We start from the raw sequence: 23,349 nt of genomic DNA, 5'->3' as shown, positions 1-23,349 counted from the left end.
ATAGATAGATAGATAGATAGATAGATAGATAGATAGATAGATAGATAGATAGATAGATAGATAGATAGATAGATAGGTAAATAAAGCAATTTTGAATAATAACATGACCTGAGATAGTGCAGATCAAGAAATAATAACTACTTGTTCCAAAACTGAAATAATCAAGATATGAGTTTTCAAACCATGGCAGCATCATTCTGTTGTTGGCAGGGTAATATTCGCATCCTCAAAGTGGATGAGACTGAAACAAGGAGGACCACCTATAAGTGGTTCACTTAATACTACTGAGCAGCAAGACAGTTGAAATTGAACAATATTGCGTGTTCCAGAATGTGAATTATGCCAAACACATTAAGTGAACTAACACTACGCTTATGTCCTTGATCTCATTGCTGTTGACCATACGGTTTGTACATTAAAGTTTGCTCTGTGTCAAAAAAAGCAAGATAGAGTTTATCTGATGGCTGAAGGAAGCCAGGAAGTTTCTAACTTGGCAGATAAATGTAAGGAAACATGAGCAAGGTTCAACGTTTGTGTGGGACCAGACAGATTTAACTATATAAACAATAAAACATTTGAAAACAGTCTTGTTGGTCACAGCTTTAAGAGTGTGACATTTAAATCACATCTCTGTGATAACATTTGTTTTAGTCCCACTTATTTATTTTACATTTTGCAGTTAGGAACAGATTGTAGAAACTGATTTAGTAGAGAGAAAGAAACAGTTATAAACAAAGTTATATGAAGGCGTCCTCTAGTGGAGAAGCTTGTCATTACATTGTCTCAAGTTTAGAACTTGGTTTCAGTTTTTCCTTTGTCGCAATGTATCTAGATCAGAGGAAAAAGAGTAAAACAAAAACGAAACAAGAAAAAAAACCAAATGACATTTTTTTCTGTCATTTGTCAAAATGAGCTCGTGAAAGCAACTTTAAAATATGTTGGTTCTTTAAAATAAACAGCAACTTTCGTGTAGAACTCGCTAAACAGAAAACGAGTTTCACAGTGTGACTCATTGACAGGAGTGTTCTTGTGTCCAGGCATTTCTGCCATTCTTCTGACGGGACAACCAGACTGAACGCGTTATGTCAGCGATGGGGCAGCGATAAGCAAACAGGAACTGTTCGGCGACGCTGAAATCGTAAACCAAAAGACGATTCGCTGGGATTAGTTTATCAATCTGTTCTACTTAAATGGTCCACTCCACATGGAGCCAACAAACCTCCAGGTAGGATGGATAGCTTTCTGAACGACTGGTCCGGGTCAGCTTCCTGGTTTCATGTTGACGTCTGCGTGGGAGAATATACAATCTATGATGGCAACACTTTTACTCGTGGCTGTCTGTTCTGCATAGCAAATCTCGGCATAGCTCCGACGCTGGACGCTGGTTGTGAGCTCCATTCCTCCCTGTGCTTCTTTCTCCAGAGTTAACGCTGTTTAGTCAGAGGCATATTTAGAGACATTTATTTCTTGGCGTTTGTACATAAAGTCATTCCCACTGTAAACTGCCAGCTTTGCTTGTCAGTTTGTTTTCTCAATTTTTCTTTGCTCAAAGCTCAAGTTCAGACAGCATGGATTCATAGTATGTTAACACCATTTTCCGAATTAAATTAAGTTTGTAACTGGCTTATTCTAACCCATAGTGGGCAATATGGACATTAGAGTTCATTTACACATTATTGCAATTAATTTAAAAGTAATAATAAATGTTACTTGAAAATTCATTGTAGCAATAGATTGCAATGCTGTGATTGCAAGTCACTGCACTCTAAGCGTAGCAAACACAAATAGTGCTCTGATATATATCATACAAAACTCAGCTTATATATGTCAGATTCTTCTGACATGTATATAAAAAACTTAAGGTAATAACCCAGCGATTCATTTGAGTTTTTTGGGTGTGCATCTTGTGTAGTTTCAATAAATCAGTGGTAAACATCCATGTCATTGCCAATTTTATTTTATTTTTTTATCTAAACTATTCCATGAATAGGCCGGGAAATCTTTTTATCATTTCCCGTGCTGATCGCAAGCACCCATACATGATACTGCCACCACCACAAATCACTGTGGCCATTGTGTTCTAATTGAAATTGTGTTGTATTAGTTTTCCAAACATGGTGATTTTATCACAAAAAGGAGTTTTGGTCTCATTCTTCCACAGGCTTGCACAGGAGTACATGACTTCTGGCTAACTGAATATGAGACTTCTTTTGGCAAAAAGTCCAAACCCATCACCCAGAGATAGTTTGGACAAGCACAGAGAAAGGATAATGGATACATCGGAAAAAGGAGTTTGAATATGAAACTGTCAGGGAAGAGGAAAACAGGAAGATACCAAGTAGTTTTGAAAGAGGATATTATGGGGTGCACCAATTACCGTTTTCTGGCCCATCAAAATTTTTAAAAAGTTTGACCTGCTAGTTTTAATACTGACTCTTTTTTTATGACTAACTCAATCAGTCCACTCCTATGACATACAGAGGGCCAGTGTGACAGAAGATAAATAAGGATAAGGTGAAAAGGAGAAACAAGATCTACAGTGACAAAGCCAAATGGATAAGCTAAACGATTTATCATGGCTGGAAGAAATTGCATCTTTAACATTACAATATATAGTGTGATTAATCTCTTGCTCTTTTAGAAAGCTATTGCTGTAGCACAGAAAGCTTCACAGGAGGACCAGGCTGGAAACTATGAGGAGGCCATTCGATCCTACCAGCACGCCGTCAAGTATTTTCTTCACATTTTGAAACGTGCGTTGAAATGGTGGAATGCTTACATAGCTGATGTCACAAACATTACTATATTACTGGCATAATATTTAGATCGTACTTAGTTTGTTAATGCCATGGCTTGATTGTTACATGTATTGTTTGATTCCACAGTCATTGTTTTTTCTTACAGTAGGTAACAATACAGCAAAAGATATTTCATGACAAGTGTTCTCTTTTTGTGATGCTTATTTGAATTCCGTTTGCTCGTTTCAGGTGAACCTCAAGGGAAAGATGGCAACCAGAAGATTAGAGATACATGTAAACAGTATCTGGACAGAGTGGAAGATCTACAACAGTATCTAGAGAATAAAGAGGTCATTACATTGCATTTTATTTCATGTGGACAGTATTGTCTGCGATGAAGAAGTACAAACTACGATTTGTGTTGGTGATAGGAGGTCTGAGTATTGTTAAATTTACCTCGCGTGAGGTAAGAACATTGACCTGTACACCTCCTGTCTGAGCTCTACTTATATAGTGTTTCACTTCAGCTAACAATAAAAATAAGAAAATAGAATAGATTATTGTTTGGTTTAGATTTTCACCTAACTACCTCTAGAAAGTAAATACTTGTATTTTTGGAGGAGAATGTCCGCAAATTAACACTTATTTTCAATTTACTGTTGTAGAATAAAATGAGATTGTTTTTGTTTTCCTCTTAAAAAGGAAAGGGCGTTGTTGCAGCGACGTCTTGACGTCATCACATTCCGTGCACGCGAACATCGACTTTTCAATGCGGAAGTAGCTTCCCTGATCTGACTCCAGGCGATCTGACAAACGAAAACAATTCGGCTCTAAACCTCGATTATCGAGCTGGCAGTTTACATGTGCGGCTGAAATTTAACGTAGAGTGTTTGAAAGTATTTTTTCCCCACTGTTGTGGCGTTTTTGTGGGATATCGAGCCAGTGATATAGCCCTTATGGCCAACAATAATTTACAGGTAAGTGTTGCGACCAACCCTTGAGCTTCGCTACAGCGCTCCGGCAACCTACAGAAAAAAAGTTTTTTAAGCCTAAATATCTCTACTTAAAGTGTTAATAGTAATATAATCCAGACATGTGAGGTGGTATTTTAACTTTCTGCAAGATATTGCTCCCTTTAAATATGTTCAAAGTGTGTAACGATTCTAACAATAGAGGCTAATTAGCATTGCTAGCTAAATTCGCTGACAGGTCGGTGGTTAATTTGTGATGAATAAAGTGACCAGCTCTGGCTGACATAATTTTTCTGTGTTTTCTGCGACGTTTCTAGCACTGAAGTTTGTTGTAATGCGGTTGCTGAGCTTTTACTCACTCTAAAGGAAGCTAATGAGGTTATCTTGACAAGCTAACAGGTTTAATGTGGCCTCATAATAGTTGTTAGTTTAATAACTCTGCTGCTAGGTTTTCCTTTTAACATCAGTACAAACAGGTGGTGTTATAATTACGATTGTTTTGTTCTCTCTCTATTATTTCAGAAAGCGATTGATCTCGCCAGCAAGGCAGCTCAGGAGGATAAAGCTCAGAACTTCGAGGAGGCACTGCGTCTCTATCAGGCTGCTGTTCAGTACTTTCTTCATGTAGTAAAATGTGAGAGAACATTTTAACAAAATTAATAACTGCTTAGCAGGTCAGGAGTCAAAGCTTGATAATAAACTATTTTAGCTGTCGATGTTCTGGAAAATTGTGTATTTCATATTGGAAAATATTTAGTATAAAAATCTGGGCTGCAGAACATTTTGCCCTTTTACTATTTTGTGCAATTTAAATTTTGGTAGTTTATATATATATATATATAATTTTTTTCAGTTAAAATTGAAGGGCTATGCCATGGAATGTTTTTTTTTTTTTATCAACAATGTGTGCTATGCCAGAGGTCAGCAATGTTTATTGTCCAAAGAGAGACATTTATTTCTATTCCCACTATGTGCAACTTGTGTGGAGCTTCAAGTTCTCTTTGACCCTAAGAAAAAGATAATTTATAAAGCTTAAGAACAATATACAGTTTTGGATTAGTTTCATTATGAAATTTAATAAGAGAAAGCTTATTTTATTTTAGATTTCTAAACAAAATGAAAAAAAGTGGAATACATCTTGGCTATGATGAGACTAATTCAATCATTTTAATATTTATGGAAAATTAAGAGAAATTAACTCCTCTTTTTATATTACCTTTATATTGCCCTTGTCAGCAACAAGCTGAAAAATCCAAATTATTTGACAAATAATTTCTGTCAAATATTATTTACAGAAATGTTAGTCTTAAGAGATGCTGTGGAGATGCAAGTTTCAGGCCCCCACACCAAACAGACATGTTATTATTGAATTAATAGTAATTTAGTCATTATATTGAATCTTCACATGGTTTTCTCAAAGAAAATGCAGTGATTTGACCACATGCATAATACTTACAATTGATTGGATGTTATAATATCTCAAATTCCATAAGAATTGACTGGTCCAACAGGGAGTTAATATTAAATTCTTAGGAAAATAACAGAATTCCATTAAGCATTATTATAGACAATGGCTTAAGTAAACATATGTAATACTGGAGTATAAAAGAAGGAAATGGTAATATGTTGGTATATAAAATATAGGTATGAATTGGTCATGCCCAGTGTGTGTGTGTGTGTATATATATATATATATATATATATATATATATATATATATATCAAATTCCATATATATATACACACACTGAGAATATTTCTTTTTCTTTTGTCATAGCAAAGTGAACGCCTTTATTTTTCTATCTTTTCTGTGAACCTCTGACAGATGAGGCCCAAGGAGACAAAGCAAAACAGAGCATTCGGGCAAAGTGTGCAGAGTACCTGGACAGAGCAGAGAAGTTGAAGGAGTATCTGAAGAAGAAAGAAAAAGCTCCTCCTGCTAAGCCTGTCAAAGAGTCGCAGTCTGATGACAAAGGGTGTGTTAATGGGTGTGATCTTTGGCTCTCTGTGCGTCTTCTGTTGTGCTATTCATATACGTTGTTGGAGAAGATGGTTTCCATTCATGAATATAAAAATGTGATCAAAGCTAACTTGGATTTATAATACTTATGCTGTTGTGCCCAGGAATGAAAGTGATGAGGGGGATGATCCAGAGAAAAAGAAATTCCAAAATCAACTCTCAGGTTTGTTCTGAACAAGAAAAAAACCCATTTTGTTTCTGGACAAGCATTCTATTTATCCTTCCTGGTGATAATTTTATACAATTCCTTTACAGGTGCAATCGTTATGGAGAAGCCTAACATCAAATGGGATGATGTTGCTGGTTTAGAGGGAGCCAAAGAGGCTTTAAAAGAGGCCGTTATTCTTCCAATCAAATTCCCCCACCTTTTCACAGGTATACTTCATTTGAAAAGATGTCTGTCTCATTAGTTGTCTGTTAAATAATTAACTATTTCATTACAGTCATTTGTAGTCTTAATTAGTTCTTTATGTAACTGTCAGGAAAGAGAACTCCATGGAGAGGGATCTTGCTCTTTGGGCCTCCTGGCACAGGAAAGTCTTACCTAGCTAAGGCGGTGGCAACAGAGGCGAACAACTCAACCTTCTTTTCAATCTCTTCATCGGACCTTGTCTCCAAATGGCTCGGAGAGAGTGAAAAGTGAGTTGTAGACATAGTGACTCAAAGTAAAAGGGATTAATTTTTCTGACAAATTATGACAAATAGGGTAATCAAAAAATTGCCTCAAAGAAGTTGTTATTTAAGTGTCTAAAACACTTCATTTCACTTTGCAGGTTGGTGAAGAATCTTTTCAGCCTTGCCAGGGAGAATAAGCCTTCAATCATCTTTATTGATGAGATTGACTCATTGTGCGGTTCAAGAAGTGAAAACGAGAGTGAAGCTGCTCGCCGAATTAAAACGGAGTTTCTGGTTCAAATGCAGGGTGAGTGTAAACAGTCACTGCTGTTATCAATAATTAATGAACAGAGAGTATAATGAGTATTTGTCAGTGTAATATAATTGTAAACTCAGATTTGTTAACATTACAAAGTATAAATTTGTCACATTATATATGAGGAAGAGCCTCTAGAGTTAATCTGGTCATTTTAAAAAAATTTTTAATCTATTTTCCTTTTAAAAGATTTTAAGCATTTGCTTTTTCATTTCCATTAATGCTATGAGTTCCAAAGAAGTTATACAAAGTAGCCTCGTTTTATTTTTTTTTCTCCTTTTTTGTTAAAGACACGTGTCCTTGCTAACGTAACTAGCAAAAGAAGTGAAAAGGAAAAGGGGAAGTATACACTTTGCTCTCTCCCTTTCTGGGTGAATGAGCTGCTGAAATCAGTGCCACCTATTTTTGTGAAATGACTGTAGGCTGGTAAGCTTCATCTTAACTCTAAACATGAGTTTACAGATATATGGTTAAGACAAAAAAAACCCCAAAAAACTGAGTTACTTGCCATATAAGAAATGTCTTTAATTTCTGAAATAATGTTAAAGGTACTATTTGTTGTTTTGATATAAAATGTCTTCCTGGTTTGTTGTTTAATCCTGATTTTTATTTTAAAAATTTGGTGTGATGGCTAAACTTTTGAAAGTCTATAGTTTAAATAGGTTCCAGTTAATTACACATTGTTCATAATTTAATTACTGTGTAAAATTAAAATACTTTCTAAAAGTAATCACTTATTTTGTATATGGAAACAGCTTTGTTTAACAAGTTTTATGTCTTTAGGTGAGGTAAAGACATGACACTCCAGAACTGACAATGAAATTGCTATATATTTCTAAATGTGGGGGCTTTCACACGCAACTGAAACCACATATAAATAAACTGTAGAATAAGATAACCTGAATAATAAATAAGCCAAAATGTTTTCTGCTTTAGTTTATTATTTAGGCTATCATCAAGCTAATTTGATTTTTGCTTAAAGTAAAGTTAATTTTTTTTCACATATTTTTATTTTCTTCAAAGTTAGAAATTTGTACTAAGATAACGGAGGCATTCCTGAAGATGGATTTTATGAAAAAGCTTCTTCCTCTGATGTCAGAAAAGTTCAAAATATCAGGAAGTGAATTGTTGACCTCCTCAAGTCTGCCATCATTGAGTACTATCTTTCAAGATCCCTGAAGGTGCCATGTTCATAACCATGTCTGTGCAAACCATTATGTTCCAGTGTAAACCATATGGATAGGTACAATGATTGCTCTTCTCTTTACTGAAGTACATTAACTATCTGGTCATAATGAGAATTGGTACTTTTGGAACTAAGAGGATATTTGAAAACTTGAGAATTGCAAACACAGGAGTCACGACCATCTGCAAAGTACGAGGGGTGATTACATCTTGTCTTATGGGTGTTTTGCAGCAGGAGGGACTGATTGGAAAATAGATGTGAAGACATCAGCAGGAAAATTGTATGTGGCTTTGATCTGTTTTATTGAAGTTTGTGTCTGCCTTACAGGTGTGGGTAATGACAATGAGGGAGTGCTAGTGCTGGGAGCCACAAACATCCCCTGGACTCTAGACTCTGCCATTAGAAGACGGTAAATGTTGCGAGATGTTTTAAAGGTATGTAAAATCCAGTTGTTGTTATCCTATTCTCAGTGCAAATAAATAATCATTTCAGATTTGAGAAGAGGATCTACATACCACTGCCTGAGGAGCATGCCCGTTCCTTCATGTTTAAACTCAATCTCGGCTCAACCCCCAACAGTCTCACTGAATCAGACTTTGCAGCTCTGGGGAAGAAGACAGACGGTTACTCAGGAGCAGACATCAGCATCATCGTCAGAGATGCTCTAATGCAGCCTGTTCGAAAGGTCCAGTCAGCAACCCACTTCAAACGGGTATGTCTTTATAAGGCTCCTGTAAGGTTTAATCTAACTACATAACACATTAAAATAAGCTCACAATCTTTCTGTCGTTAATATAAGGTACGAGGTTCATCCAGAACTGATCCAAATGTTATCATCGATGACCTTTTGACTCCATGCTCTCCTGGTGATCCCAACGCAATTGAAATGACCTGGATGGAGGTCCCTGGAGAGAAGCTAATGGAACCGGTGGTGTCCATGGTAAGGAAACTACTATAAATGTGTTCATTGGAGATGCACTAATCAATCATCAGATTGGAATTTGTCAACTTGTTTGGATTTGCTCTGAGCAGTAGTCAGCATGTCCAGTATTGTTGTTTTCCTGTTTGGAAAATGCATCAATGGTGAGAACTCCACCATGTAGAGCCTTCTAATGCCAATAGAAGAAGAGATAACAATCATCAGCATCGACCTGGTTGCACCTTTTTGAGCTCAATGTAAAGCACATGAAGGTTAGAGATGATTGCTTTGCATAAATGGGATGATATTGTCATTCTTTGATTTCTGATATCATTAAGCATCTTCTATTTTATTTTTTGTATCAGTAAAACTGAACTGCTAAGTCAGATGACAAAGAAACTGGAAATTAGTATTGGCTGGTGACTGTCTGGTTGTTGTGTCAAGCATAGATGTGCAACTCTGCCTTAAAAAGTCAATCTGATATCTACATAGACTTGGAAACACAATTCAAGGGTTGTTTATTGCGGTTAAATTGTTTAAAATGTAACTATTTCTATAAATGTGCATTTATTTTACTAGTTGTATGAAAATAGTCCTGTAATAAAAAAACAAGACCAGTTCTATTTAGTTACTTTACTGCTCGAGAACAGAGGGAGGTGCTTTTGCGTTTGCTGACAAAAATGCTGACAAGTTAATGTTGCAGAGTTGATTATTCAAAACAATCTAACAGCGTATGTGTTCACATGATCAAAAATGAAGTCCTACTTATAAATTTCTACACTCCTAATAAAAAGACTTATTTTTAATCATTTTTTCTTCCTGCTCCTCTTAGCCTGACATGCTGAGGTCTCTGTCCAACACAAAGCCAACAGTCAACGAACAGGACTTGGAGAAACTGAAAAAATTTACAGAAGACTTCGGACAGGAAGGCTAGATCGGATCCAAAGAGCCTAACCAAAGCAATGAAAGTGTGATTGTCTCTTTACTGTTTTTGATCCTTTTTTCTCTCTCTCTGTCTCATCCTTATTCTCTAGGCCCCATGGGTTAGCTAAGTACAAATTTAAAAAGGGTGGAAGATTTTTTTTAATGTCCATTCCAGTCCAAAGAAACTCAAAAGCTTGCTACATATAGTTGTCTTGCTTAAACGTAAAAGAACCCTCATTGGAAACTTCAGAGTTTAATTTGGTGTAAGTCCTAGAGCACTAAAGTATTTATAATCAGAATATTAAAACAGGTTTGAGAAACCTATAAGACGTACTTTTATTGCAAGTTGGGTACTTCAAACTAGAACTTGCATTTGTATTTTGGTTTTACAGACTATTTCCAAGTTCATTATTGTTTTTCCATAAACCGTATTTTAATAAGATAATTCATACATTGTATGCCCTATTTTGTAGATCAAGGAATGTAAAGCCTTGCACAGTGTAAATCAAAGACTATCTTCATATGTTAAGTTTTGGAAGTGAAACATTCTTGTCTGAGACTGGTTGTGATTGTAAAATTTAAAGATGGACTTGGATGCAAATGCCTGGATAAATTTTTTTGATGCAGTTTTGAAGAAAATTAGCTGCAGATAAATGTGTTAAGTGATTCATTATTTAAAATTAACCTGGGCCTTAAAAAGTATCACCACTGTGGGTAAACCAGCATTATTTCACCTTTCCTGAAGGACCTAAAGCTTTGAATTATTTCACAACTCAGTAAGGATTTCTTTCTATAAACAACTGTACATATTCATTTATACTAAAAGGCTTTGCTTATTATCTTTGAAAGGTTAAAAAATCTGGGCCTGATATTGGAATGAAATAGATTTGGTTTAAGCAAGATTGAGAGGTCAAAGGTGGACATTGATGGCTCAGTTAAGAGGACCTTGTGTACGTAACAGAAATGACTTGCATTTTTGATCTTACACTTCAGATAGCCGTAAATGGCAGTTTGCACCACGTGCCTTTCAGAAAAAAATGCATGTTTTTTTTTTTTATATTGGTTTATTACTAAATTAAGTCATACTTCTAATATATATCAAGTGCTCTGTCACTACAACTAAGAAATGTACAATGTATGTGCATTTCAATGATGCTCTTTTAGAGATTGTATACAAACGTACTCTGTTGCTGTTGAGATGTGGAAACTGTCTCCTGTAATTTTTTTAAGGGGGATGTCTTATTTTACAGTGTATGTCTACACATTTATGTAACCAACTCTTGGGCCTTTTCTTGTGAGAAGAGGTAACTGATGCGTCCGATGTTTTCTTTTTCATTTCTTTAGTGTAAATAAAAGTTACAGCGATACCAAATGGTGTTTTTATTTAATGAACTGCAAAAGGAATTTGTAAAAGTTGTAGATTTAGAAGCTGTTTTGCGCTCCTCAAAAAGTAACACTGCTGTTATATTGCTATTAATTAGGATGTGCAGCTACTTAAAATTCAAACTTCTGTTTTTCAAAAGCTTTAAAGAATGCATATTATTCAATTTCTAATGCTAATAAGTTGTCTATTAAAGCTTTTTGAAGGGTGGGCTTCTGAGGGAAGTGTGTGTTTGGATGTGTAAAAGGTTTACCATGCAAGAACCACCACTGAGCTGAATATGTTGTGTAGCGCAGTCATAAAAAAACTGCAGATTAATAATCTTTACCCAAATAGTTGTGTATAATAATGCTTCTAGGAAAGTTTTTTTTATTAAAGATATTAACTTTTTCTAATAATATATTAATATTTTACTTCGGGGTGCACAGATAAATCAGCACCGATAACTTTAATTTTCGGAGATCAGCCATCAACCGATGCATGAAAAACCTTAGAAAGTTTTGAAAATCAGCCACTGTCCCTCTTTAGCTCTTCTGTGAGAGGCTTGACTGACCTGTCCATCAGGTATAATGCATTAATGACAACAACTTTTGTCATATTAGATTTTTTGACAAAAACCGTATCCGTATGACAACCTCTTAATTAATCTTTGTTTTCCTCCTAGTCTGTCGGAGACTCACGCGTATCACTTATTTTAGACTAAAGTTCAAAGTGCCTTAATGATGCGTTGCATTGTGGGAATTGTTGTCTCTGAACTCAGGGACCACTGTTGAATCAGTCAGTTTAGGACTACAACTACCAAGTTTGACCGTTTACTGTACACAGTTCGGTTTGTTTTAGTTTCCACGGACAGCGCTTTGTCTTAAGGGGCTAAAGTCCAGAACGGCTCGTTAACCTGGCCGTTACAAGTCTGACCAGCTGCCTGTACCTGGAGCGACCCCTCCCCAGAGGTCCGCGCTTCACCAGCTCCCCCTCCCAGGGCCGCCGCTTGTCTCATAGCTGTCATACCGGAGCGAAGAAACTGGCCCGCTAGCTAGCAAGCAAGCTAAGGTTTCCCCCATGTCCTCCGAGGAAGAGTTCAGTTCACCGATTACAGATTGGCTCTTCGTCCATTCCTGGTGGCTCCTTCTGCCGTTCATTATGTTTCTTGTCGTCGCTGCCTTCATTGTTGCTTTTGTGTTATTACTGTACATGATATCGCCTCTCATAAGCCCCAAACCTCTGAAGCTGAACGGGGCCCACGTCGTGGTGAGTACCTCTACTTCGTTAACAGTAGTTAACGTCCACTCTTTCCTTGAGAGAGCAGCCGCCTTCGGGCTGTAGCATCAATTTAACACAGTACATAAGTTATTTTCTGAGTAGACATTGACTCAGTTCAGCGCTACGGTTGAAGGAGTGTTTTAACATTTCGACTCGTTTCTTCTGAATCCCGTATATTTTTTTGGGGAGGAAATTATGGAGCGACACGCCCACGACAAACACAGGGTTATTACGTAGGACTGATAACTATCCTTGGTTTTCAATATTTTCCAGGTCTGTATGAATGTATATATGTAAAAAAGGAAAACCGAGCACGATATACTTTGATTTTTCAGACGAAATATTGTCATTTTTTATTTTTTACAAGGATTGATTTTAATATTACATATTTTATCTTTGTTGTTCCAGTACCAACTTATGGTTATAGAGTTACTGCCAAAATAAATTTAAAAAAAAGAGGAATTTATGAATAAGCCTAACTCCTGCATTAAAGTATATGTTCTTAACTAAAGATGTACAGATTTTGTCTTTATTGGAACCAAGGGAAACATTTTCTAGCCTTTATTCTGCCAGCTGACCGGCTGTGCGCAGCAAAGGTGGTACTGCATTAAGTATATTCTTTATAACTCTAAAACCCCAGTCATTCTGATACTTTCATGAGCATTTAGTGTATTTTTTATTTATTTTTTTAAGCAAACTTTAGCACTTACTTGGCTTACTTTGATGCCAGTAACCATCCTCTGCCTGCTTATAACTTAGCGAGATTCAAAAGGGCTATTTCGCTGGCTTTTATTCCTCTAGGCTTGCTCTCAGAATAGGCGTGGTTTAGATCCCTCACAAGCTCTGAAAGTAATGTTTTTCTAATCAATATACTCCAAACAGAATGAAAAAAATCGAACAGTGAAGCATGTATTGTCACATGATTTGCTGAAATATTCGAGTAATAAATTGTATGTTGGTAAATGTTCTGCAGCAATGTCTAGAATATATATTAAGTAGTAACTCTGTCCTTTTGGAATTACCTTTCTGGTTATTGCCCAGTAAATAACCTACAAGTTCATTTAAATAAAAGTCTATAGAGACTCCCCTTTCATCACTTCGAGGTTTGCTGTGAATACTCTGCAACTACATCTTCTCAGCTTCCCTGACCTTTGCATGTTGCTGCTGTATTGATCAGGTGACAGGAGGCTCCAGTGGGATTGGGAAAAGCATTGCAATTCAGTGCTACAGACAAGGAGCATTCATCACTCTGGTCGCTCGAGACGAGGTCAGTGCAAACATTTAACCAGTCCTTCCAGTCCTCCACAAGCTGTTATTACAGTCAACTCTTAGTTTTTTTGTTTTACGTCAAACCCTGCGCACGTAAAGGTGAATTTATTCCATGTCAGGTGAACGATCATGTGCAAAAATTTGCTTTAGTTTCTGTTTGACACTTGGTGATCCTGTGATATAATTATTGTTCCTGAAATATGTTGTTTAATTCACATGGTCCAGTGTAAGCTAATGTATATGAATGGTATTACAGTCGCTTTACACTAATTTATTTCAAAAGCAATATGTTTATATAATTGATTAATTACGTACAGCATTTCTTCTAGGAGAAATTATTAAGAGCAAAGAAGGAGGTGGAAAAATATGCCATCAACGATAAGCAGGTATTTTTATCTTTTAAAAATCCACTCTACGAACTGGTCATTTTCATCTTGTCATTTAGAACCTCACACCTGATTGAATTTTTTAATCTCGTTCTCTATTCAGGTGGTGCTCTGCGTATCAGTGGATGTTTCCAGTGACTACACGCAGGTGGAAAATGTGATAAAACAGGTAATGTTACTCTCTTCATGTTGATAGGACATATCAGATTCTCTTAATAATTTAGAGTAGTGTTATAAAAGTGGGATTTTGTTGCTATGCAGGCTCAGGAGAAGCTTGGGCCTGTTGACATGCTTATAAACTGTGCTGGAACGTCCATTTCTGCAAAGTTTGAGGAAATGGAGGTGGAGCGCTTCAAGGTGAGTGCCAGTGACTTCTAATCTTAAAGAGGTTAATAGGATTCTTTAAAACTTACTAAATGTAAGTAATATTGCATGTTTTATACATTGAAAGCAAAGTGAAATGTGAGGTTGAGCATTTTTGAACAGAAAATGTGTGTTTTTTGAAGTGCCTGGCTTAGAGTGATAGATCATAATAGTTTTCTATTATGATCTTTTATTCCTGTTGAGAAGGATACTTGATGGTGTTAAACTATTCAATAACACAGATCTATATATAGTTCAGGTAACCACAAAAAAGTGACCCATAAAAGAAGCATTTGAATAAAACCTAATATTGTCTTGTTGTGTTATAAACAAGTAAATCTCTACAACTGTTAATTGTACATTTACAAGCATATTTAAATTGTGAAATGCATTGCAGTTCCAACCATTCTCCTGCATTAGATGTGAACTTTGGCCTTACGTTGTGTAGGAAATGATGGAACTGAACTACCTGGGCAGTGTTTATCCGGCACGAGCTGTGATAACCACCATGAAGGAGCGAAGAATGGGCCGGATCGTGTTTGTGTCATCCCAGGCGGGTCAGATCGGCCTGTTTGGGTACACTGCCTACTCTGCATCCAAGTTTGCTCTGCGTGGCTTGGCAGAGGCACTGCAGATGGAGGTTGGTTTACTTGCTTTTCCGCCACTGATTTTTCTCTTCACACCTATTAGATACACAGCAGCTAAAAATATATACAAAATACAGGTAGTTGAAATAGTTTTACATATTTTTAGAACTGTTTTAGGAGATTATTTTTATGTTAATGGAGGCGGGTTTAAAAATGTCTCCAATCATAAAAAAAAAAAAAAAAAAATTATAGAAAATGAGGGGGTTTTGTTTATCATGAAAGGCTATTACTGTCATTTATATTCTGGTCATGCTACTACTGACTTCCAGGTAAAGCCCTACAATATCTATGTGACTTTGGCATTCCCACCTGACACCGACACTCCGCTACTGGCTGAAGAGAACAAATCAAAGGTGCCTTAATATTACATCTTAATCTGGGTTAAAGATATGGTTACAGACATGTAGTTCTACTGTGGTATTAATTTATGGATTGGCATATTTTCATTTAACAACTAAAGTGACAGTAATTTCTAATTTCTCACTGCTTTTGCTTTTCATTCTTCCAAGCCTTTAGAGACCAAATTGATCTCTGAAACCTCTGGAGTTTGGCAGCCTGACCAAGTGGCCAAAATCTTTGTCAGGGATGCGGTGGTAAGAAAATTCTTTCAGCTACTGTTGACTCAACTTTAAAATGTATATTGTGTTAAAGTTTAAGCTTCCCTGTTGTTGTTTTTTTTGTCTTTGCAGCAAGGAAACTTTAACAGCTCAGTTGGCCCAGATGGTTACATGCTATCAGCTCTCACCTGTGGAATGTCACCTGTCACTTCCATCACAGAAGGCCTCCAGCAGGTACGAACATACACATGCAGGTGCCGCTCAGTAACTTGAAATTTTTCTCAGATGTAGATTTATTTGAGTAATTCAATTCAAAACGTAATTCTTTTTTCTATATAGTATAGATGAACTACAAACTGATGTATATTTAGCGTTTACTTCTGTTAGTTTTGGATTATGGCTTCTATCTAATAAAACCCCACAGTAAAGTTTTTAAGGAAATTAGACCAAAAAGTGACTTAAAATATTTTTTATACATAAATGTTGGCCTGCTGCGAAAGTATCTTCATGCCTTTGTTTTCATGACAAACATTCAGAAGGATGAATTACATCTTCAACGCTGTGTGGCATAGATCTGTTCAGACCCTGTTGAGGTGTTAAGGAAGTCCAGGTTGTTTTAAAAGTAGCACTGAACTTTTCTCCATTGTTGGAGCCCCTCATTTTCCTCTTGATGATACTCCATAGATTATCTTGGCAGCACTATTGTGGTCAATATTGCTGCCTGGAATATTCAAATCAGATTTATGATTAAGATCAGAAATCTAGTTTTGGTAATGTGGGACGATATCAAACTACTTTAAAATTGATCTATAAAGCTTGTTGGCAACAGGAAGTATGAGGTCCTCATTAATTTCCTGGTCGATATCGGACTTATTGCACTTAATAGAAATAAACAAAACATATCTCACACACACTAGTGTGTCGAATGTAAATTATGTATGAGTCTCAATTTCTGAATTCAGTTACTGAAATCAGTTGTTCAGTGATGTTCTAATTTATTGAGATGTGATTAAAACATGACCTCAAGCATGCCAGTTTGCTGTACATATGGTTGTAACTTTGAATGTTCACACAGATTGTCACAATGGGGTTGTTTCGGAGTATCGCCCTCTTCTACCTGGGGAGTTTTGACAGCATCGTGCGCCGCTGCATGATTCAGAGGGAGCAATCAAAAGCAGCCGACAAGAAGGAGTAGCCGCAGCCTTAAAGTCCTCACAGCCCAGTACTGCTCCTCTTCCTCTGCAGCTTTTTCCTCCGTCTTTACAAATGTACACAATTGAGTTGGAATGCACATGCAAGCCAAAAGTTTGATATCAACTATGAAAAGATCAGAAAAAAACATAGTGTTTTATGTTTACTTTCTGGTGACATCACTTCTCTTTAAAGATTAAGTCTTACATTTTCTGCCCTCTTTGAACAGGGCATACCTGTGCTTAAATGTCAATTCCTCGTTTTAGGAATGGAAAGAAGAAGAAGGGGCAGAGTAAACATTGCAGTTTTTATAATACGTGATTCCTTTGAAGCACTGAGTCACACTAGTGCTTTTTTTTTTTCTTCTTTGCGAACAGAAGCAGAAGACCGCTTGACTAGTTGTACCAAATATGGCTTAAAATTCCTTCCTACTGCGAGCTATAATGTAAAACAGAAAGTAAGCTTACACTTTGTCGTCTTGTTACATTATATCACAGAATTATCTCCACTTTATACTGAGAATTTTAGAGTTTTCACTAAATAGGTTTTGTACCTCAAGTCTTTGCAGGCAAAGCACCTTCCCTTTTGACTGAATGACCTCTGACTGGAACTCTGTGGGGTTTTTTGCCGTATATTTTGTCTTTGTGCTTTGCGTGTGTACTAAGCTGTGAAGTGATGTAACTGTCTTCTTTATTGATATTTGAGTGAGGTTTTTTTTTTTTTTGTTTTTGCAATATTTCTGATTTTGAAAATGTAAAAAAAAAACATCCATCCAAAATTATATTGATGTCTCTCATTTTAAATGCAGTGAGGGTAACAACAAAAACAAAACAATAATTGTAGGTGAACTGTGTGCATGAATGTGTGTTTTTACTGTGACTGAGCCAACCCAGTGAGGGACAGAAAAGCCATTTGATTTAATCTTCTTGATTATTAAGACACCGAATCTTTTCTTCATCATTCCAGCTTAGAAAAGAAGCTTTTTTTTTTTTTTGCGAGTTGAAGCCATGAAGTCGTAGGTAGGGCGAAAGGAGAAAAGCCAGCACATGATTTCACTTTTCACCTGCGCAAGCTCATACACTGCACCCCAACTCTCATTTATTATTATTATCATGTGTGTCGATGCATCCGAGTTTGGAAACTGTTGGGATTCACTTGTCTGTTTGGTTGTTGTTGAGTCAGGTCAAGACTTGACTCGCTGGTTCGAGTCCTGTCTCTTTAGGTCCACTGACAGCAAAGAAATTTGTTTTTACACAAAGTCCAAAATATCACTCAGACAGGCAGCATCTCTGTGAGTTTGGACCAGTAGTTCCACAGTTGGTTCTAAATTTCCGTCTGGTTTCTGTCGAGCCTTGAATAAACTTCTATCTTTCCAGAGACTTAAGAAATGCTTCATAGACTCTCACAGTCTTCCTTTAGCCCATTTTACAATGAATGTACCTTCATGCCAACATTCAAATCAGGCTTTTGGACTCTTTATTATTTTTAGATCCAACATTTGAATGCCAAAAGATGTTAAATTTATGTTGCCGCTCTGTTGATCGTCGCTTGTAGAAAACATGGAGTAGGGCGACTTGAGTCATTGTGAGCCTTAAGAGGTGACAACTGATAAGTCAGAAGCTATGAGTTGGACAGATCTTAACAGTGTGACTTAATCCACTTTTTTGTTGTTGTTGTTGTTCCCTGTAAAATTCAATTTTTCCTCTGTATTTGATCAGTTTCTATTCTTTTCATGATGAAAAAAAGAGCCTTACTCAATCCAAGATATGAACGTGGGAATGGATGACTTGTTTGATGATGTTCTCATTTGATATTGGTTTCAAGGCATTCCGCCCTACACCTGGAGATCATTTCATTATCCTGCATGCATTTGCTTTATAAAGTTCTCCTCCCCCCTTGAGGTAGCAACACATAGTGAAACATGTAGCTTATGTAGAAGCAGTTTTGTTTGAACACCTTTAAGCTATGCAAAGAAAGCCTATGCTTACAGTATGTTTGAACATCGGTGTAAACTGAAGCTTTAGTCTCCCCAGCTCCTCAATAGTGTTATCAGTATGTTCCTCATCAGTTTAAGAATATTGAACATGAAAGTCATTCTGCATACTCTTGTGTTTTGCTCTGACTTTTTTTTTCTCCCTTTTTCTGTTTCTGCCAAAATGATTTAACACCTTCACCTTGTGTGCCATTGAAAGAAGTTTTCAAAAGTGGAACGCGTTCTTATGTCTTATTTTCTTACATGATAAAATAAATAATTGTATTGAAAAAAGAACTAACTGCCTAAGTGTTTTAGTTTTACTTCTTGTTCTGAGTATTGTAGTAAGACATTAGTAGTAGTGCTATGTAGGATTAAGAGATTGTACATTGTACAGCACCTTGCAAAAGCTGAAATGCCTCTTGGAACAAAAGCAGGGCATATTAGTGAAGTGGATGTAACAGATTTTCTTTTAAATTCAAAATAATAGAATGTTTTGCCTATTCCTCTTTGCAAGCTATTTATAGCTCAGATAAATTGGATGAGGAACAGAAGTGTTAAGGTCTTGCCACAAAATCTTTGTTGAAATTGGGTCTGGACTTTGACGGAACCATTCTAACATGAAAATGTTTTTAACTGAACTATCTCTGGCTGTCGTATTAAGTGCACTGTCTTGCTGGGAGGTAATCTTCTCTGGTCTCATCTTTTATAACGCCTTACAGGTTTTCTTTCATGACTGTCCTGTATTTACATGCATCGCAGCAACCATTTTCTCATTCTCTCTGACCAGCTTCAGTGTCCATCCACAACATGACACCTCAACCATCATATTTCACCATGGGGGAGGGTGTATTCAGGGTAATGTGAGGTTTTCATGTAGGCCATGAAGTTGATTTTTGGTCTCATCTAACTAGAAATTGCAAATATGATTTTCTTATGACTTTTCTAGCAGCAGCAGCAGTCTCACATCTTAAATGAAGACCTTTTTTTTTAGAGTGAATGTCTTATGCTTGTCTCTATCAAAAGATCCTCCCACCTGGGCTGTACATCTCTGCAGCTCCTCTAAAGTTACCATGAGCCGATCCTGTAAGCTTATGTGGACAATCATGTCTCGATAGGCTCACGGTTGTCCCATATTTGTACCAATTTCAGATGGATTGATACTAACCTACTCTTGGAAAATTGTTCCAAAGAGTGACAATTAAATGTAACAGAATAGTGGTCACTCTTTTAAACAGTTATATTTGTTTTCTAATCATCAACCAATATTGTAAAAAAAAAGAAAACCTCAGGTCTTCACCTAAGCGCTTTTTTAAAAAAAAAAGTACACATAGATCACCTTTATTTAGAATAGTTGACTTCTGAAGTTGATTGGTTGCTCTAATTTAGGTGTTTCAGAATAAAATGAGTTGTATCCAAATGAACGCTTCAATTTCCAGATTTTATTTTTAATATTATTGTTATCCTTTTACTCTACTTTTATACTCAGTCTGCACTATTTAAGTAGTGGTTAAGTACAGAAAACATTTTAAGCTCGTAACGTGCCTAGAAGTGCAAATGTTAAACAGTCTTAGGTCTATGGGGCCAAAGATTTAGTAAACTCTTTCAACCACAAGGGGGAGAACGGAGCTGATGAAAAGAAAGCTGAACCGTTTTCTCACGCACGGTTTTAAAAATGAAAGGAACGCGTTCTTACGGAAAGTTGGCTTTTAATAGCACATACATTTATAGTGCAATACTTACTCAAACACTGGCTACAAAAAAGGGTTTCCCCCCCGCATCGAGTTGGAGACTGAGCTTACGTCAGAAAGAGAGCGCGGCCCACTGGTGGTGGGCTGGAGCTGCTGCTGCTGCTGCTGCTGCTGATATGAGGAGTGATCGCTGAAGAGGACCCAGTCCGACCTTGTCTGACTCACAGCCCCGCGTCTGCTCGGCTTGTAGCGGGGTTAAAATCCGTTGAGCCGCCGTGGATCCCCCTTCAGGCGCGCACAACTTTGGCTTTCATTCATATATTTTTTTCTAATCGCTGCTCGTCTACGCCTGGGGGATGTGCACAGGAACAAGCAAACTACTCCAAGCTCTTCCGCATATTGGATCGCTCCCCAGCAGTGTCCCTGCAAGGATTCGGGAAAAGAAGACTCCTGCTTAAACGGAACCGAGGATTATTATTTTTTTTTTTTAGATCCAAATCGGGCTTTTTTATTTCGCCTCAAATTGATTTTCTGAGTTTATTAAATATTTTTCGCCCGTGGAGCGGAGTAATTAATTGCGTTTCTTAGATCTCAGCATAAACCCAGGTTTAGACGAGGCTTTGCAGTGGGATTGAACAGCACCGCACAATTCCGATCAGAATGCATTCTATTTAGGGCACGCTCTGATTTACACTAAGTGTCACATTTAGGGATGGCGAACGACTACAATCGCAACATTGTGGAAAACTACATCTGCCATAAACTCTCCAAACGGGGATACGTGTGGGGGTTTAACGGAGTCCCGGACGACGCCGCCGCCAATAACGGAGGTTTAGGTGACCATTCGCCGACTTTGGTTCGGCGCTGCCGCGATGCAGGACCGGGGCCCGACAGCGACAGCGACCCCCACCGCCTCTGCAGGCGGATCTCCCAGTCCGACCCGTACGCAGACATCCACCGGGTCCTGCGCGACGCCGGGGACGAACTCGAGAAACTGTACCAGTTGGACTTCGTGGAGATGTCGCAGCAGCTGTACCTCACCAGAGACACGGCGAGGACGAGGTTCGCCGAGGTCATAAACGAACTGTTCCGGGACGGCGTGAACTGGGGTCGGATTATCGCTTTCTTCGAGTTCGGAAGCACGGTGTGCGTGGAGTGCGCGTCCAAAGAGGAGATGACATCGCAGGTGGACCACATCGCGGAGTGGATGACGGAATATTTAAATGGACCCCTTGACAGCTGGATACAAGATAACGGGGGATGGGTAGGTCTCATTCAGCCTCTTGAGCGCTTTGCAGATTTTTTTGCAACGGAGGCGCAAAAGTCCTCCTTTTTGGTCCGAGTGCGTGGGTTTGAAACCGGGCACTGGCTGAGATCACGGGGGTTCGCTCTGTGGCTTTATTTACGGCTCAGAACCGAAAGTACACGTGAGGTCGGTCATTAATAAAAATCATCCTCAAAGATGTGCATGTGACGCGCCTCAGCGCGAGCGCGGCCTTTCCTGCTCGAGCTGCTGATTGGATGACCACGTTGGCAGTTAAAGTCTTCGCGTCCAATTAGAATCAAGGGTTAGGTCACACCTCCCCACGCTCTGAGATAAGTCCCTCCCTTTAAACTCGACAGCCAGTTGTAGACGGACAGCTGTCAGGAAGCAGAAGAAGAGAAGGTCGAAATGAAAATTTGGGGAAGTAAAAGCTGGTTTAGAATTTAAGGAGTTTGACATTTCATTATTTTTAAAGAAGAGCTTCACTGTAACTGCCTCACAGACCAAGGCTTAAGTGAAAAGAACAATGCTAAAAGGGTTGTGCAACAAAACCAAACATAACAACCGACAAAATGGTGAAGAAGTGAAATGACAAGCGACTTTTTGGAACATGTGCAGCCATCGGCAGTGCGAGATGGTGCTTGAGACAGGACAGGGGTTTAGACAGATGAAATGAAGCTTGCCTGTTAAAGGACAAAATAGAAGCAAATCCTTCAATTAATTTAGAAATAAAATGGAAGCCAATGAAAATAAGCATTGGCTTATGGTTGCTTGTGCCAATATTAAACATTGGGTGGCAACATTTTTTATCATTTGTCATTGAGAGACAGAAGATGACCTTATTCCAAAAAAGAAGCATCTGCATTCAAAAATAAAGCAAATTTCTACAAAACAGCATCAAGTGGTGATCGGTACAAATAAAAACAAAAAAGTTATGGTCTACAAATGGTATACCTCTTATGAGCGGAGGATTGGCTTATTGATTTCCTACAAATAAGGTCGTTGTATTGGTTAAGGCACTAGGTAATAAAATCACGGAACACCGTTCAAGGTTTTGTTTAAATAGTACAGGATTTATCTTTTACAACCCCATCAATTGGAACAGGTTCATTGAGAAGGAATGGAAGTTTAATGCATTGGGTCAAAGCAGCAGGACTGTTCTCCCAGATAGGGAGTACATGTGCTTATATGAATTATTTTGTTCAGAATTGAACCTTAAAGATCAGGGAACATTGTCTACTTATCGTCTCTTTTTGCATTTGTTTCTTCAAAGCTGACCCACTTTCAATGCCCATGTCACACCACCTTTTATAAAGCAACAGGATGGTCAAACTCTGTTATTCACAAATAACAGGTAGGTTTAAATATGTTTTTTAAAGGAAACACTTTGGCCATCAGGAGCAGGTGGTCCAGCACCTGTAACACCTCATTTTGGCCCTTGCATGCTGCCATGTATTGCATTAGAATGTGTTTCTTGCAGGATGAAGAGCACCAGACATATTTCAGCGTACTGTACACTTCTGGTCAATGTGTTGAAGCCTCTGGGCATCACTGACTGCGTTAGGTTGGTGACGCACTACTAAAGGGCTCACGAACCTTCTAAACTTTGACCTTCCCACGTAGATTCACACACGCTGAGAGAAACCTGTTGGAACTGTACAACATCATGTTTGAGGAAA

At 37.7% G+C, this 23,349-nt stretch overlaps 3 protein-coding genes across 4 annotated transcripts in view; all 3 read left to right on the top strand.

The window, feature by feature from the left end:
- Window positions 1-983: 983 nt before the first annotated feature.
- On the top strand, window positions 984-11,061 carry vps4b (vacuolar protein sorting 4 homolog B). Of its 2 annotated transcripts, XM_055033048.1 has the most exons (13): window positions 984-1,225; window positions 2,642-2,753; window positions 2,988-3,088; window positions 4,232-4,343; window positions 5,535-5,685; window positions 5,834-5,892; window positions 5,985-6,104; window positions 6,212-6,368; window positions 6,503-6,651; window positions 8,174-8,255; window positions 8,339-8,558; window positions 8,646-8,786; window positions 9,598-11,061. In XM_055033048.1, exons 1-13 carry the CDS (start codon window positions 1,205-1,207, stop codon window positions 9,697-9,699), a joined length of 1,527 nt encoding a protein of 508 aa, XP_054889023.1. In that variant the 5' UTR covers window positions 984-1,204; the 3' UTR covers window positions 9,700-11,061. The 2 variants fall into 2 exon arrangements, with proteins under 2 accessions (XP_054889023.1, XP_054889024.1); XM_055033049.1 differs by lacking the exons at window positions 984-1,225; window positions 2,642-2,753; window positions 2,988-3,088 and adding an exon at window positions 3,459-3,715.
- An 835-nt stretch (window positions 11,062-11,896) lies between these two features.
- On the top strand, window positions 11,897-19,012 carry kdsr (3-ketodihydrosphingosine reductase). Its single transcript, XM_055033047.1, has 10 exons — window positions 11,897-12,318; window positions 13,508-13,597; window positions 13,929-13,985; window positions 14,089-14,154; window positions 14,247-14,342; window positions 14,797-14,988; window positions 15,265-15,348; window positions 15,505-15,588; window positions 15,685-15,786; window positions 16,628-19,012. Exons 1-10 carry the CDS (start codon window positions 12,130-12,132, stop codon window positions 16,745-16,747), a joined length of 1,080 nt encoding a protein of 359 aa, XP_054889022.1. The 5' UTR covers window positions 11,897-12,129; the 3' UTR covers window positions 16,748-19,012.
- Window positions 19,013-20,582: 1,570 nt separating this feature from the next.
- bcl2b (BCL2 apoptosis regulator b) overlaps window positions 20,583-23,349 on the top strand; it is a 33,555-nt gene continuing 30,788 nt past the window's right edge. Inside the window, exon 1 of the mRNA XM_055033191.1 lies at window positions 20,583-21,670. Coding sequence (XP_054889166.1) covers window positions 21,119-21,670 — 552 coding nt within the window. The 5' untranslated portion in view covers window positions 20,583-21,118. The remainder of the gene's footprint in view (window positions 21,671-23,349) is intronic.

The sequence above is a fragment of the Poeciliopsis prolifica genome, unplaced genomic scaffold, assembly GCF_027474105.1.
Source record: "Poeciliopsis prolifica strain line A6 unplaced genomic scaffold, Auburn_PproV2 SCAFFOLD008, whole genome shotgun sequence".
Lineage (NCBI taxonomy): Eukaryota > Metazoa > Chordata > Actinopteri > Cyprinodontiformes > Poeciliidae > Poeciliopsis > Poeciliopsis prolifica.
Note: the sequence above shows the minus strand (reverse complement) of the source record. Positions and strands in the feature narration are given on the sequence as shown.

What these genes read in the sequence shown, in the direction of transcription:
- vps4b (XM_055033048.1), top strand. Translation starts at nt 1,205, where the DNA reads ATGGAGCCAACAAACCTCCAG. An exon ending in TTTTCTTCACATTTTGAAAC is followed by an intron (nt 2,754 to 2,987) that starts GTGCGTTGAAAT and finishes TGCTCGTTTCAG; the next exon opens with GTGAACCTCAAGGGAAAGAT. An exon ending in AGTATCTAGAGAATAAAGAG is followed by an intron (nt 3,089 to 4,231) that starts GTCATTACATTG and finishes CTATTATTTCAG; the next exon opens with AAAGCGATTGATCTCGCCAG.
- kdsr (XM_055033047.1), top strand. Translation starts at nt 12,130, where the DNA reads ATGTCCTCCGAGGAAGAGTTCAGTTCACCGATTACAGATTGGCTCTTC. An exon ending in CTCTGGTCGCTCGAGACGAG is followed by an intron (nt 13,598 to 13,928) that starts GTCAGTGCAAAC and finishes CATTTCTTCTAG; the next exon opens with GAGAAATTATTAAGAGCAAA. An exon ending in ATGCCATCAACGATAAGCAG is followed by an intron (nt 13,986 to 14,088) that starts GTATTTTTATCT and finishes TTCTCTATTCAG; the next exon opens with GTGGTGCTCTGCGTATCAGT.